Source organism: Camellia sinensis, chromosome 14 (genome assembly GCF_055761805.1).
Source record: "Camellia sinensis isolate YWXY chromosome 14, ASM5576180v1, whole genome shotgun sequence".
Lineage (NCBI taxonomy): Eukaryota > Viridiplantae > Streptophyta > Magnoliopsida > Ericales > Theaceae > Camellia > Camellia sinensis.
In genome coordinates, this window is record NC_138974.1 from 11,011,133 (window position 1) to 11,027,988 (window position 16,856).

General features: G+C 37.4%; 1 protein-coding gene across 2 annotated transcripts; it reads left to right on the plus strand.

The window, feature by feature from the left end:
- The first annotated feature begins 1,925 nt into the window (after positions 1 to 1,925).
- On the plus strand, positions 1,926 to 15,945 carry LOC114322803 (uncharacterized). Of its 2 annotated transcripts, none has more exons than XM_028270221.2 (7): positions 1,926 to 2,299; positions 2,899 to 2,987; positions 3,200 to 3,265; positions 3,664 to 3,906; positions 11,881 to 12,042; positions 14,758 to 14,847; positions 15,551 to 15,945. In XM_028270221.2, exons 1-7 carry the CDS (start codon positions 2,034 to 2,036, stop codon positions 15,745 to 15,747), a joined length of 1,113 nt encoding a protein of 370 aa, XP_028126022.2. In that variant the 5' UTR covers positions 1,926 to 2,033; the 3' UTR covers positions 15,748 to 15,945. The 2 variants fall into 2 exon arrangements, with proteins under 2 accessions (XP_028126022.2, XP_028126024.2); XM_028270223.2 differs by having other exon boundaries at positions 1,980 to 2,299; positions 14,797 to 14,847.
- Positions 15,946 to 16,856: the final 911 nt, after the last annotated feature.

A 16,856-nucleotide genomic window follows, 5' to 3' on the forward strand; every position in this document is an offset into this window, starting at 1 on the left:
TAGATAAGTGCAATATACTTGTCCCCTTTTCCATCAATAAAATATACTAAAAACTTTCATAATAATAACCTCTCACTTACTTGGTAAAATTAGTACAAAGTGATGTTACACAATTAGTAAGTGTACAGGGAGTAAATATTCGTCGCTATCCATACTCCTTTCATCCAAGTTTCGCATCTATCCAATCAACCTGAAAGCACAACGGCGGTGAGTTACCGGCGGTGTGTTGCCGGAAACCCCTCCGACGGTCAAGTTAGCACACACTCAGAGAGAGAGAGAGAGAGAGAGAGAGAGAGAGAAACTTAATGAATGTAAGTCTATCTCACCAAATAATGTTCCATTCCCAACATGGGGGCGCAGTCATGCTTATATACTTTCTGCGCTCAACTTTGCACCCATTGGTCTCTTGACACGTGGAGCTGCTCTCCCATCTGTCAGCACAAATCCAGCGAACACCACCTAACTAAACCGCCAGACAACATTACCGGGAACTCGGTAGCCCGGCGGCATCACCTCGACTTCACACGACCGGACTGCATAACGAGTCCCAGTGTCCACTCACCGAGCTCCATAACAACCAAGCTCAATAGTATTCTGTTAGAGCAGAGTTTCGGACAGGTCGAGCCGGCAAACAGAAAGCCTTTCCGCCAAGCTAAACGTGCGAACCATAGAACCCGGGTTGGCAGGTAACCAACTCGGCCGAGTAAGCTCGGCCCATACACGGGGCTTGACCCTCAGCCGATCAAGACCGATTCTGGACGCAAACAAGCCCAAGTAGCTCGCCCCCAACTCGATCCTGGATCTCGACCGAGCAAAACCACCTCTAAATAGGCCCAAGTTAGCTCGGCCCAAACATGCTCGGCCATCTTCTGTTCGGCTTCTACCACGGCCCAAAACCAGATTATAAATCTCCCTCTCAGTAAGATTTGAGATGATTTAAATAAATATATTTTTAAATTTTTGAGGAGTGATGGAGACTCCCTCCAATCACTACCCCCACCACCCCCCACACACATGTGCCAAGTAGTGATTGAAGGATAAGGGAAACAAAAAAAAAAAAAAAAATCCAACTAATGAGAGAGAGGGAGTCAAAAGGAGTGAGAAAAAAAGAGAATCTTAGACATTTTTATATGTAATATTAAATTCAAGAAGGTAAAAGAAGAAAAAAAAAACAAAACAAAAAAAGAACCAACTCATTGCGGTGGAATAGGACACACTTACATCCCAAGATAATTTTTTTTTTCTCACTCGTAGTATCCTGTATTAAAATTAGGAGAAGTGGGTATAAAGATGATAAAATTATAAAATTAATTATAATTTCTTTTTAATTGGTGTGTTTTTCTTAAATATAATTATAAATTGGTTATTACCATAGAATTATTAGAGAATTTACTAAAAAAAACACCTGCTACACTATCAAGAAAAGCATAGCAAAATTTAGTCAAAAACAAACAAACAAAACCACCAGAGGTGGTGGCTCAGTGGATAAAGCAACTCGTCTCCACAGGCATGACCTAGGTTGTATTCTGAGCGAGTGTGGAAGTATTCTCTTTGAGACCCTCTCTGTACTCCGGTTCGAACCCACAGCGACCTGTGAAATATAGTTGAACTCCTCTAATACCTCGATAATAGATCCCTCACATGATAAGGATTAATTCCTGACTAAGGTCTCGTTTGGGAACTATCATTTTTAGTCAAAAAGTCAAAAAGTTATTAAATTAGTCAAAAAGTCAACAACCCATACCAAAAAGTCAAAGATTCTCTTTTCTCTCTACTTTTTGCACATCTTTTCGTAAAAAGTCAAAAATTCATCCCAAACATACTAATTTTTTTGAGCTCATATTTTAGCTAAATAGTCAAAAAATTACTAAATTAACCTGTTCCCAAACGAGGTCTAAATTATCTCGAAGTCAGGGTCTACGGAGCGGTGATCACACCTTAAAACCCTTTTTTTTCCTTAAATAAATAAATAAATAAATAAATAAATAAATAAAAAAAAGTGTCTTTATTGGCAGCGATCCTAACACACACCAATGGAAGGACAAGAGATGAGCTGGAGCGAATCTGTTGAAGACCTCGTCGATGGTGGACGGGTCGACGAAGCCATCTCTCTTCTCGAGTCTCTAATTTCGAAGCTCGAAACCCTAAATTCATCGCAATTAGATCATCTTCAACTATCCTCTGCTCTCTTCGACTTGGCCAAGCTCTACTCCACCAAAGGCTTCTCTCTCAAAGCCGACCAAGCTCGCTCTCGCTCACTCCTTGTTAGAGAACAATGGTCTCACGACTCTAATTCAAGGTTTTAACCCTTTGTTTCTCTTTGTTCCTTTTGTGCTCTCTGTTTGGTTGCCAAGAAAATTGGAGGAGGACAGAGGGTGTATGGGTTTTTTTTTTTTTTTTTTTTTATTATTTTAGTTGGTGTGGACTGAGAAATGTAAGATTTTTATCTTGGTGTGGACTGAGAAATGTAAGATTTTTATCTTCTTTTTCCAACATTTTTCTCAATTATTGCTCTGTTTGGTTGCCTAGAAAATTGAGAAGGAAATAAGTTGAAGGTTTGAATGTTTTTGCTGTCTTTGGATTTCTGTTTTTGGTGATATGCAATAATAAATTTGATACTTTCTTTTCTTTTTTTCCCTACATTTTCTTGAATGCCAATTGGGTAGTAAGTGTTATTATATATATATATATATATGTATGTATATATATGTGGTGTTTTGGGTTTTTGAAATTGAAGCTTTGAATGTTTGTACTGTCTTTGAACTCTGTTTTTGGTGATATGCAATAATAAATTTGAGATTTTCTTTTCTTTTTCCCCCTACATTTTCTTGAATGCCAAATGGGTTGTTATTATTATTATATGGCTTTTTTGGTTTCTGATGTTGTTTTCAAGTTCAGGGATTTAAAGAATGCAAATGAGGACTTGGGCAAGAATTGCGTTGCACTTTATGAGGCTTCAAGTGGTGATGGGCCGTTAAATGATGATGGTTTGTTTTGTCTTTCCCAGTTATTTATTTATTTATTTATGAAAATGACAGATACTTGGTATTCTACCTCTGACAATGATTTATATATAGTTCAAAGGCTCCTCAAGTTAAATTGAGATTTATCCTAACAATTTTGGTTGACTGCATGATGTTTTTCTTGCCAATGATTGATTGTTTTCTGAGAAGTAATGGGTATTGGTTCTTTTGTGAAGGGCATTGTGGAAAATCATCAACATTGCCCGACTCTGCTTTGCCTCACAAAGAATGTCCAGATGATGGTACATTTCTGTTCCTTTAATAGTTTTCATTTTCAATGCTTTTCTTGGCAATGATTGATTATTGGTGGCTATTTTTAGTGAAGGGTATCGTCAGAAATCATCAAAATTCATGAATCCTTTCTTACCGTTGCATTTACTAGTTTGCATTATACATGACCAAACCATTTTAATCTATAATCTGTCAACTTTACTTCAATTGGTGTTACTCCTAACATTTCATTTCATGAATGTATTCCTCTCTAGTTTTGTCTTTCTCCACAGATCCAACTAAGTATCCTTATCTCAACTACCATAATCTTTACTAACCATACGACATTTTAATTCTAATAGCTAATTGTTATTTCCCATAGATTACATTGTTGATGATTTTGACCCAAATAATGTTTTAAAAACTGCAGATTGGGAAGCTATTGCAGATCGTGCTCCGGAGGAACTACTTTCTCCACAGTGCTTGCCCGAAGTCTCGAAACTATCACTGGAAGATGCCAATTCTCAAACTCCTAAGCGGCGTGGAAGGGGAATGTTCGCATACACTACTCATGGCATGTATAGTGATCAGCAGTCTGATGGGTCTGTTGTTGATAATTCAGAAAATGAAGCTGTATGTGATAGTTCAGAAGGAGATACACAGATAAGAAATGGTATGTATTAATGTGAAATGCATTTGAAGGCTACACATCTAAATTCTGTGACGTGTATTATGCTTTTTCATATAGTGTTTTCATCTCGTTTACTGTAACAGTTTCCAGTTCATAGTAGTTGGGTTTTGAAAAGACTATTGCTATGAAAGGGTATGCAGTGTTATTGAATTGGAGTCATTCAATGATCTGATACGCTCGATGTTATTTTCTTTTTGTGAGTAATTATTTCATTGTGGAAATAGTTAGAACAATAAGGGAAAAGGCAGAAAACTTCAAATTCAAGTTATTATGAACAAAATATGAAAAGAAATACATTAAAAAATAATAATAATTAGTCGCCGTAAGAGAAACTCTCTTTTAGCAAATTGTATCTTTACTGTATCCATGCTAATAGTGTCGTGATCTTTCTTTCTGTAACGTGGCTCTGATGTCAAAACATTCTATGTGTTCATGATCCCAGGCAATCTTTTTTTTATTACAGATATAATACATCCCACTTTATGATTAAGACATAATAGCACAAGTTTTCAAGAACACATTAGCCTTGTAGAGAACAGTAAAACATTTGACACCATACTAATGTTAGTTTTTGCCACTGTATATATGCTTGATGTTCTTAGAGGAAGTCTTCTACTCACTCTCACGGCACAGAATGAGTTGTATGAGGTATTCAAGTTGGACTTCTAGGAATCTCAAGGCACTAAATTATGGAAGGCATTAGACATTTCATAGGATAATATTGTATGATGCTCCTCTTTCACATGTCATATTTATCTGGATGGAGCTGATGTGATTAGTCAGATGTCCTTCAGTAACAATTAAATCCCTATATTGCTTCTATTTGTTCATTATTGGCTTTCATGATGATGTTGGACCTTTTGGTCGTTAATTGCAAACTTAAGCAGCTCTATCTTGCAAAAACTACTGACCTGACATTTTGGTTTTAATGAAGAGATGATTAACTTTGCAACAGCTCTGTAACTCAATCATTCTCTCTCCAAAGTAGTACAAAGAACAATGGGCCTAGTTCAATGTGAGTACTTAGTGTTAAGGAGTGTGTTACATCTTGGGTTCAGTTCTTGTAAAACAGTGTGAAAAGAAGAAAAGCAAGGACTGGATTAAAGATAAGAAACAGAGGGTAAGTGTTCAATGGATAGATGAGAAGGAGAAGGAGAAGAAGAAGTTGCAGAACTGTGAGAGAGAGAGAGAGAGAGAGAGAGAGAGAGATCCAGCTGCTGTATATATTATTCAAAACGTAGGGTTTCCCCTTTAACACACAACTATTTATACTAATAAGAATAAGACACAAAGACCAAAAATACCCCTAACACTTAACACTCACCCTCAAGTTGGTGCAAAGATGTCTCTCATGCCCAACTTACAACAAATAGGGTGAAAGACTTTACTACTAAGACCCTTAGTAAAAACATCCGCCAGTTGATCTTCAGGCTTAACAAAAGGCATACATATCACACCCTTATTCAACTTCTCCTTAATGAAATGTCTGTCAATCTCAACATGCTTGGTCCGATCATGTTGAACAGGATTGTGTGCAATACTAATAGCAGCTTTGTTGTCGCAATACAAAGTCATGAGATCACAGCAATCAAGCCTTATATCACTCAACAAAGATTGAAGCCACATTAGTTCACATGTCTCATGTGCCATAGCCCTGTATTCAGTTTCAGCACTAGATCTGGATACTACCGCCTGCTTCTTGCTATGCCATGTGACTAGATTTTCCCCCTACAAAAGCACAGTAACCAAAGGTAGAGCGTCTGTCATCTATAGAGCTTGCCCAATCTGCATCTATGAACGTTTCCAACCTCAAGCGATCATGATTAGAGAACAAAATTCCTTTTTCAGGAACAGATTGAAGATACCTCAAAATGCGATAGACTGCATCCAAATGAGTTGCATGAGGATCATGCATAAATTGACTCACTATCCCAATTGCATAGGTAATATCTGGATGAGTATGAGATAGATATATCAGTCTTCCTACAAGTCTTTGGTACCTTTCCTTTTCCACAAGCTCACCAACCCCACTACAAAGACGATGATTAGTCTCAATCAATGACTCAGTTGGTCTGTAGCCTAACATGTCCGTTTCCGTAAGAAGATCTAGAATGTACTTCCTTTGAGAAATGAAGATGCCTTTATCAGATCTAGCAACTACAACCCCAATAAAGTATCTCAATGGACCAAGATCTTTTATCTCAAACTCCTTAGCTAACAGCATCTTGAGATGGGTCACATCATCCTCATCATTACTCGTCACAACTATGGCTCCGTTTGGTATAGCTGTTAAAACAGCTTATAGATTATAGGTTAACAGATTATAGATTATGACTTTAATCAGAAGTTATTAATCTGTTTGGTGTAACTGTTGGATTATAGATTTAAGTTGCTGAGTAATGTTTGTTAAATAAACTGTGAAATAGTTTTTTCAATTAATTTTTTTTTTGTTTGTCTACATTTCTTATAAAAAATAATAATAATAATTTATAATCCATTTGGGTCTTTTTCTATTTTTAAAAAAATAAAAAATAAAAAAATCTAAGAGTATAACCATAAATTAACATGTCCACAACAGAAGCTGATAATCAGAAGCAATGGGTGAGCAGATTTTCAGAATCAGCTTTTTTGAGTTAAAATAAGCTGTTAAAATCAGAAGCTGTTTGAAATAAGTTTAACCAAACAGTCCAAAATAACTTTTTCAAAGCTAAAAGCCATAAGTTAGTTTTGAAAAGCTGAAACAAACACCCCCTATGTCATCCACATATACAATAAGCACTGTTACCTTATGTACATTGTGTTTGACAAATAAGGTGTGATCGGCATTGCTTTGCTGATACCCAAATCCCAGCATTGCCTTTAGGAATTTACCAAATCAGGCTCTAGGAGATTGTTTCAAACCGTCTAAAGCCTTCTTCTATCTACAAACCTTTCCATTTATAGACTGTGATGAGAATCCTGGAGGCACATCCATATATACCTCCTCTTCCAAATTCCCATGAAGAAAAGTATTCTTCACATCTAGTTGTTATAGATGCCATCCCAAGTTAGCAGCACACGACAGAATAGCTCGTATGGAATTCATCTTTGCTACCGGGGCAAAATTTTATTGCTAGTCTATTCCATATGTCTAGGTAAATTCCTTGGCCACTAGTCTTGCTTTGTACCGTTCAATTGTCCAATCTGCATTGTGCTTGATAGTGAACACTCACTTACATCCAACTGGTTTTTTTCCATTAGGTAAAGACACCGAGTCCCATGTGTTATTTTTACTCAAAGTTTGCATCTCTTTTACTATAGCTACCTTCCACTTAGGATCATTGATGGCCTCTTTCCAACCCTGCGGAATACACACAGAAGAAAGAGACGAAACAAAAGCACGATATGGAGAAGACAACGAATCATATGACACGAATTTAGAAATGGGGTGTTGAGTACAGGCCCTAACCCCTTTTCTGAGAGCAATAAGAAGACTCAGATCATCAGCAACAGGACTATCAACAACAAGTGAAGAAATGGACTGAGGATCATTACCTGTAGAGTCAGTGAAAACTGGTTGTGGAACTGGCATAAGAGATGATGATTGACTTAGTGGCACAAGAGAAGCCCGCTCTTTCTAACGCCGTGAATAAGTTTTAAGATTAACTCTGTCCAAACGACCACCAACATTAGTCTCATCAACAGAACTCGTAGGTTCCCTCTCACCACAAATAACAGCCCGCTGATTAGGAAGGAAAAAAAGACAAACTCATGCTGATAGGATGTTGTCTCCGTCTCATCCGCAATCTCATCTATACCACTTTCTCCCTGAGGAGATAGCGGGTGACAAGGAAAAAATGACTCAGATTCATGGAAGGTGACATCCATACTAACATACAGCTTATGAGTGTGAGGGTCATAACATTTGTAACCCTTCTGAGTAGCAGAAGAACCAAGAAAGACACACTGGACAGCCTTAGGATCAAGCTTCCCACGAGTACGATGCTGAAGATGAACAAAACTGACACTACCAAAAACCTGAGACAGAAGGGAAGAAGTGGGATAAGTGACAGGAAGGAGCTCAAGAGGAATTTGGAAGTGGAGGACACTAGAGGACATACGGTTAGTCAGGTAAGCCGCGGTAAGAACAACATCTCCCCAAAAAAACTTAGGAATGATCATGGTAAACAAGACAGAGCGAGCAACCCCAAAGAGGTGGCCATTCTTGCGTTCAGCAACTCCATTCTGTTCAGAAGTGCCAACACAACTAGTCTAATAAAGAATGTCATGCTCCTCGAGATATGCCCTGAAAGGTCCATCAACATATTCAGTCCCATTATCACTCTTAAGAATTTTGATAGTAACATTGAAGAGATTGAAAACCATTTTATGAAAATTTTTGAAGCACGAAAAAACCTCATTTTTAGTGCGAAGTAAATAAATCCAAGTCACACGGGAATGACAATCAATAAACGTGACAAACCACCCATAATCAGAGGTAGAAACCATAGGGAAAGGACCCCACGCATTAGTACGAATAAGCATAAAAGGAAAAGTACTTCTTTTATTAATGGAAGGATAACAAGTACGTTTATGCTTAGCAAGCCCACAAGCATCACAAACAAAGTTATTCCTAGGACAGTCTCGAACTAAAGAAGGAAAAAGTTTCTCTAAAATATTAAAGGAAGGATGCCCCAAACGGCGATGCCACTGATGAAGAAGGCAAATGGAGGAGCCAGAAGTGCATTGAAGAGCTTGAGAGGACAAAGCTGATGCAGAAGCAACATCCAGAAAGTACAGTCCACTGTGTGTGCTACCACTGCCAATCATTTTCCCCGTAGCCAGTTCCTGAAAGACACAATGAGTCGGAAAAAAGGTTACAGAGTAATTGAGAGCAGTAGTAAGGCTACTAACAAAAAGTAAGTTAGTGGAAAAATTAGGAACATGAAGAACAGAGGAAAGCAAAAGTAAAGAGGTGTAACGAAGAGAACCCTTGCCGGAGATAGAAGATAAAGTACCATTAGCCACTCTAACTTTATCTCGCCCAAAAGTAGGTGAATAAGAATGCAGAAAACTAGAAGTACCCGTCATATGATCGGTAGCACCGGAATCAACGATCCAAAGAGACGAAGAGACACTAAGTGCACTAACAGAAATACTTGTGTGGGCAAAGTTGAAAGAGGCGAAAGAGGAAGGAGCTAAGGTAGAGGAAGAATCAAGTCGAGCCATCAAACGTCTGAGAGTGTGAAGCTCATCTTGGGAAATAGAACTAGCATCATCCGAGGCACTAGCAGCAGTCTCAGACACATGTGCTTGAGGATGAACACTACCACCACAACCACGGCCTCGAGTAGGCCGACCATACAACTTCCACTAGTGTTCTTTATTATGTCTATCTTTCTCACAATAATCACATTTCAACTGGTCCCGATCAACCAATGGACCCTTACCACTACCCTGAGGCGGACAAGGTGGAGTATCATGGGACCTAGGGCCGATAACCATCGCTGACCGATCCTGAACAGGGGCATGCACTATAGCACTACGACGACTCTCCTCCTGCTGAACCAGTGCATAAGCCTCACTCAATGTGGGAAATGGAGAGCGACCCAACACCTGAACCCGGATCTGATCATAGTCCAAATTCAAGCCAGCAAGAAAATCATACACCCGCTCCTTCTCCACAGCCTACTGAAACCTAAGTTACACGGACGCGGGTATGAGGATCGGGTGCGGGTGCGTATCTAAGGGTCGGACACTTCAAAATTAAAAATTAAGGATACGTGGATACGGATCCAAATTTGGATACGGGTACGGAAATACGTTAAATATATATATATATATATATATTTTAAATATAGTTATTAAGATGAGTTTTATTATATAAATAACAAATAATTATTTTACATATATGTGTTTATTTATTTTTATTAATATATATAAGTGTATGTTATCTTATAAATATCTTATATGTTATACAATAATTATTATATAATATCTATATAATTTATGTAATATCTATTGTATTATATAATTTTTTTTAGATGAATAATATTACATATTATTATATTAATGTAATTTATACTATATATTATATATTGATGTAAATGTAATATGAATAATAATTTATAAAAATTATTATTATATATGATAAATTATATTATATATTATATATATTATATATGATCATTAAAACAGAGGCGAAGGAGACGGAACAGATTGAGAGACGAAGAGAGAGAGAGAAGCAGAGACAAGACGAAGAGAGAGAGAGAAGCAGAAACGAAGAGAGACGAAGACGATCGAGCTCGAGGTCGAGATCGACAGTGATCGAAGCCCTAGACGAAGACGATTGAAGCCCTAGACGAAGACGATCGTGATCAATAGTGAGAGCCCTAATCGTGATCGATGATCGAAGCCAACAGTGACCAGGTTCTCTTCCTTTCTCCTCTTCCATTTCTTTGCTGTCTGTAAAGTGCCGTGTCCGAGAGAGATGAGGCGAATCCGACACAGATCTCACACCCGCACCCGTGTCGTGTCGTGTCGACACGGGTACTTCGCCCCAAAGTGACGAGTCCATGTAACATAGACTGAAACCTAGTGGCATCCGTGGAGCAAACGGGTTAGAAACTCTGGTAGTAATCTAGCTCTTGTCATAAACCACTCAACTCAGCATAGTAGACTGCCAGAGAGCGATCCTTCTGATCCAAGCCCCTAATCTTCTTTTGCAATTCATAAGCCTGTGCATCATTACCCTGCTGAGAATACATCTGAGATGTCGCTAGCCAGATCTTGTGAGCGGTATCCATCAAGAGAAAAGTCCTACTAATGGTAGGTTCCATAGAATTGATCAGCCAAGTCCTCGCTAAAGCATTCTCCGAAATCCATTGAGCAGATAAAGCACTGTCCTCAGTAGGTTGCTTGGTACTACTAGTAATATAGCCAGTCAAACGTCGGGCGGTAATGGCAAGACTGCTAAAGCGGGATCAAATCAAGTAATTGGTGCCATTAAGCTTGACCGGACTAATCCGGAGAGAAGGACTATCACCCAGAGTCATACCACGACTCAGTCCACTGTCCTCCTTGCGCTTAGAGTACTGACCCTCGCGTTCAGCCATGAGATAAGAGAAAGATGGGGTAGAAACAAAAACAGTATATCAAACAAGTCCTGACAAAACCTAACAAGCACAGCAAAGCACCTTCTAAGGCTGAAACAGTGCAAAATAATCCCAGAATAACGTAACCAAATCACATAGGACCCCAAACATTGAAGCAGATCATCCAAAACTTAGGAAAAAACCAAGGGAGAGCCAAAATACAACAAAACAAGGACAACACAACCCTCTAGAGGCCCAGTCGGCTCCTTAGGATGTGAGGGATAGGAAAAAAATCAAGCAAAAAGGGTGCAACTAGTGGTTTTCAAAAAATCACCCACTTTTTGACGAAAAATCAAAAAAATTGGAAAACACAATCAATAATAACCAAAAAATCAAAAAGAGATTGTAGGATGAATGCCCATCAATTTTCGAGCATAATACAAAATTATTATTATTATTATTATTATTTTTTAAATGTACCATATACAAGAACGAGGGAAGGAGAGGAACAATCTTCATGGAGGATTGCTCTGATACTATGTTGAATGGATAGATGAGAAGGAGAAGGAGAAGGAGAAGGAGAAGGAGAAGTTGCAGAACTGTGAGAGAGAGAGAGAACCAGCTGCTATATATATTATTTAAAACGTAGGGTTTCCTCCTTAACACACAACTATTTATACTAATAAGAATAAGACACAAAGACCAAAATATCCCTAACACTTAACAGTAAGCATTAAGGTTACATTGACTATGGCACTTCATTGCGTCTGAATGCTGCTTTCTCTGATCAGTTTGTTAATGTTCTGTTGAAAATATTTCAAAATTGTATGTTCATTATAATCTATAACATACAGGATATGATATGTCATTTCTACGATTTCAGTGAAATACGGGACACGGCATGTTCTTGTTCTTGCCGACTTTCCAACAAGTACTAGAACAGCTGACCTAGAGAAGCTGTTGGAGAACTTCAAAGACCGTGGAGTTGAGATTCGTTGGGTCAATGATACCGTTGCACTTGCAGTGTTTAGAACACCAGCTATTGGTAATAATACTTTCTTTTCTCTCTCTCTCTCTCTCTCTCTCTCTCTCTCTCTCGTTTCTTCTTCTTTTTTTGATCTTGTTGAGTTTTATGTGCTAAACTGATTTAAATATCATATGGTTAACATTATGGAATACAAAAATCAATTGATCCCATCAAGCTAGCTCTATATGTTGTGTAACAATTTCCACTTAATGCGGTGAGATGATATCTTGAGCAGTTACATAGCTAGGACCCTTGACACAAATATGTTTTGCAGTGTGTGATTCGTCATTCTTTTGTTCACTTATGTTTATGGAAAGGTGGTGTTATGTTATGATAGTTCAGCATTGGTAGCTTGTTGAACTTTGATTTTTAGGAATAATCAGAATATAGAGTTCTACTTTTATAGCTTTGTGGGCATGGTTATCAAAATCCATCCTAACTTGACTTTCCTAGCTAGTAGCTACCCAGCCCGTCTTCAAACCCTGCCAGATCATATGATCCTAAAATGTCAAAACGATTCAAATTTTTGTAAAATCGGTATTATAGTAGAATCACAAGTAGGATCATGTGGGATCATGTAGGATTGTATTGCAGGTAGGATCACATGTAGGTTCGTAGGAGCTGGTGATTTTTCACATTGTTTATTATATGTATCATCCTTATTGGTATTTTTACTTTATTTATTTATAGAAAGTAGAATCTTATGATCCTCGATCAACTCTTATGATCTCTGATATATGAGACCTTCATACCGTTCCCATGTAGGATTCTGATTTTAACAAATATGTTTGTGGTTTGGAACATAATTCCATGGCTGCCTGATGAGGATTGTTACATGGCTGAAGGGTTTGCTGGTTTACATGTGTATCGACTACTTTTTGTATAGAGTGCTATGAAAGGGGCATTTCCTCTTCTTAATAATAGATGTAATGCGCTACTTGTTGAGATTTCTACTTGCATGTTTTGCAATAATATAGCAATGGATGAGTATTTGCAATTGCATGTTATAAGTTCTTTATTTGTAAATATATCAGTTGCCTCATGGAATTCTATAGCAATGCCATTACATGTGTCCTCGAATATGATCACTTAACTAGAAATACATAGTGCACTGCACATGTGGTCTAAGGTGTACTCTAAATCATAGTAACTAGGAGACTCTATTTGACTTGGGGAAGTGCGTTTTGATACGGGTACAATACTCTTTTAAAAATTGAGATTACTATACTTGCGGCAATAAATGGTGAGTTTATTATAGTTAAATAAATTAAATAAAAATTTCTTCTCAAGTCAATAGAATATGAACTTTTTATGGATAAGTCAAAAATACAATAGAATGTCATTTTTAGCTTGAGCAATGCTAGAGAACCATAATTTATAATACAACTAAAAGTTTTTTGATCACCGGAAATAAACATTGACCGACCAATTTTTTGGTCGCCAAAGATTAATAGCAAACATTATGCTAGTTTTTTGGTGACTAAATTTATTTTAGTAGGCCAAAATTGGTATACCATGACTAAAAGAAACTTTAGTAGCCTAAAAACCTAAACTAACGCTGACCAATATTGTTTTAGCCGTCTATTGTGGCATGTTTAGTGACTAAATGTTTTTTGTCGCCAATAAATAATGTACCTTGACTAAAAAAATTTAGTAACCAAACCCTGAAATAACGCTGAACAATATAAGATTTAGTCACCTATTCTACCACTTTTGGTGACTAAATTCCTTTTGGTCACCAAAAGTATAAAATGTTGTAGTGATAGGGGAGGCTTTTTTAGGGGTCCCGATCTTTTTCCTTTTACCCTAGTTCACCTCTTCCCAACATACTTATATATATATACACACATTTAATATCTTAACTGACGTAAGGAGCCTCCCAATGTAGAGATTGGGATAAATTAGGGGCTCATAGTGTTATTGATAGAAGTACAGTGGGTTGGATCAGTCATAGTTTGCAAAATGTGTTCATTAATTTCTTCCCACTTTTGATGCTATGAGGGAGGAATTGCAGCAGGAATGGAAGGGTGATGGAAGGCAGCTGGGGGAAGGGATATGGATGGGTAATAATGACTTTTAATTGTATTTTTGACTAATTAGTAAATAAGTTTCTATCAGATGAGCTTAGTCTTTGGTGAACTTAGACCATGCCTTGTTGGAGTCAAATTTTTTGAGTTCTTGGTTATACCCTAAACAAAAAGTAAGTACTGACTCCGGCCATTTCAAAATGCAAATGAAAATATTTTTCAAGCCATTGCGCTTAAAGCTTTGTTTTTACCCTACCAGTAGTTCCTCGTGTCAATTACCAGTTGCATGGTAGAGACTATTTTAAACATCTGCGAGGCTTATTTTCATTGTAAAAAAGGTGTGGCGATCTTGCTTTCTCATCTCAAGTTTTGGGGTGTGCATGTGTAGTTGTTGAAGCATGCAATTTGTTGCAATTGCGGTGTGTGTGTGTATGAGTGAGTGAGAGAGAGAGAGAATTTTAAAAGATTCATGCATTTTACCTTGTTCCATCTACCTATCCATCTCCCTGGGTTCGACTGGTTATGCATTGTGCTTCCTTTTCTTATTACTATTACAACTTCTTTTGATTAAATATATCCCATTCATTCCTCTCTTGTATTCTGTTATTGTTTGTATTGTCATTATGGTTATTAATTGTAAGGTTTGAAGTGCATTTTAAGCCTGGATTTCAGGTAAATTTACAATAACAGTCTTATGATAATGCAGCACTTGAGGCATGTAACCATATTCAATGTCCATTCACAGTGCGCATACTTGACGAGGATGATATACTCTTGAGTTCAATCCCTCCAAAAGGTAACATGTGATAATCCCTCTTCTATTTCTTCTGGATTCTAGAGGAGCATGTTTATCAAATTAGATAAAATGTGATGACCTGTGAATCCCATAGGTTTCAACTATATTATCCCAAGGAGTTTTTTGAAAGTTATTTGTGTGATGAATTAATTGAAATTATTCAGGGTGTGGAGCAAAATATCACTATAGCAACTTCGGTCCAACTGGTTTCACTGGAATATACTGAAACCATTTAAATAACTCTTAGGGGACCATTCCTCACATTTTTCTCATTACTTTGGTCTTTATTAACATCATCATGATGCTTTGGGGACATTGTTTGTAACCATTGTTTTTGGAGCCCTCCTGTTGGGTTGCAGATGAATTGAGTTGTTCAATAACTGCTTATAATTGGCTCATGTAGGATTTCTCAAGCTCACTGAGCAACTAAATATGCATAAATACCTAAAGCCCAGGGTGTAGTTTCAAGCTTAGTGAAGCTTGAACAACTAGGTACTTGGCTTGGTAGACTAAATATGCAATAGAGGTTTGGGACCACTTTTCTAATGGGTGATATTCTTACATGGTTACTGATTTGTAGTCGACAACAATGGAGATTGCTAATTGTCTCCATTTGTTATATCATCACTATTTTTTCTCCAAAAAAAAGCTTTCTCGTTGCTATTTGATGGAACACGAAAATAATCGCAATATTCATTTTCAGATCTCGAGCCGCCTCGTCAAAGGCCTGCGACATCAACAAGAACTGCTAGAAGGCTGATTGCTCAGGGAATGGGAATAAAGTTGCCGTCCACAAACTTTGGGTCTAGAGAACTGAAGAAACAGGAAGAAACCCGAAGGAACCGTATAGTTTCTAGACAAAGTATGAGGGACGATGCTTGGGGCAGCGATGCTAACTAAGATTCTGATGTTTCTGGTATCTTTAACTTCAAAACTATACAAAAGGTATGGACAATTTTTGTGGTGTGTTAATCAATTCTTATGAAATGAACTTAGCACCACAGGTCATTTTGTGGCTAAGATATAGTTGTAAATGAAACCTTAATCTACTTGAATGATCAAAAGCTACCGACAATTTGACGGTGTTGTTTAGTTGAATCATATGGTGTGATGTCAAATGATGTTGCATGAGAACATGACATGAGTATCGGTATGAGATGTGTGTTAGGCACATCGACAGTTTTGTTTGAGGATCGTGTGTATTTTAGGAAGATGATAGATAGAGAGACCACGCTAATGGTTTTGTAGAAAATTCATTTTAGCTGTGTCAATGTTTCATGAGGGTCATTTTGAACCCTAAGTATGCATCTACCAAACAAATTATGCAAATATCTGGTACTGGAGATCAAGATCACAAGGTGGTGGTAAAGATCATTGAGATAGGGTTATTGAAAACTATGAGAGCTACATTAAAGAGTTATAATTTTTACTTTTCATATCTATGTAATATTTATGTTTTTGTTTTTGTGTTTTTTTTGAGAACATGGGAAATAATTTATTAATAAAACAACAAGAATATATAAATAAGACCCCAAAGGGTCATCCCAACCAAACAATAAAAGAAAAAAAACAAAAAACAAAAAACAAATCCACCAAAAAAACAGCTATGATCCAGGATAAACTATCGATATGTTCAAAGATGTGGTCTAGAAAGCAAGATCTGCTTAAAAGCCTGTCGTTCCTGTTGACAACGTCTCCGTTGCCGCTGCCACTGTCGCCGGAGAGAAAAGAACACTCACAATGGTATGGGAGAAGGGTTTAGAGAGGAGGGAACCATTGTAAGTATCAAAAAATTGAAAATCTATGTCGAAATCGGAAGAAAAAACCCTTTAAACTCCTATTTCAGACATTAAAAGTCCAGATCTATACTTTAAAATTGTAAAACTATACTCTAGGAATGTATATCGACATTTTAGAAGTAGAAAAAGGATTGTTGGAAAGTCACCGGAGCTTCGTCGGGAAACACCTAAAAGAGAGGTTCTGCCCTCTCTCTATCTGGACTTATATGC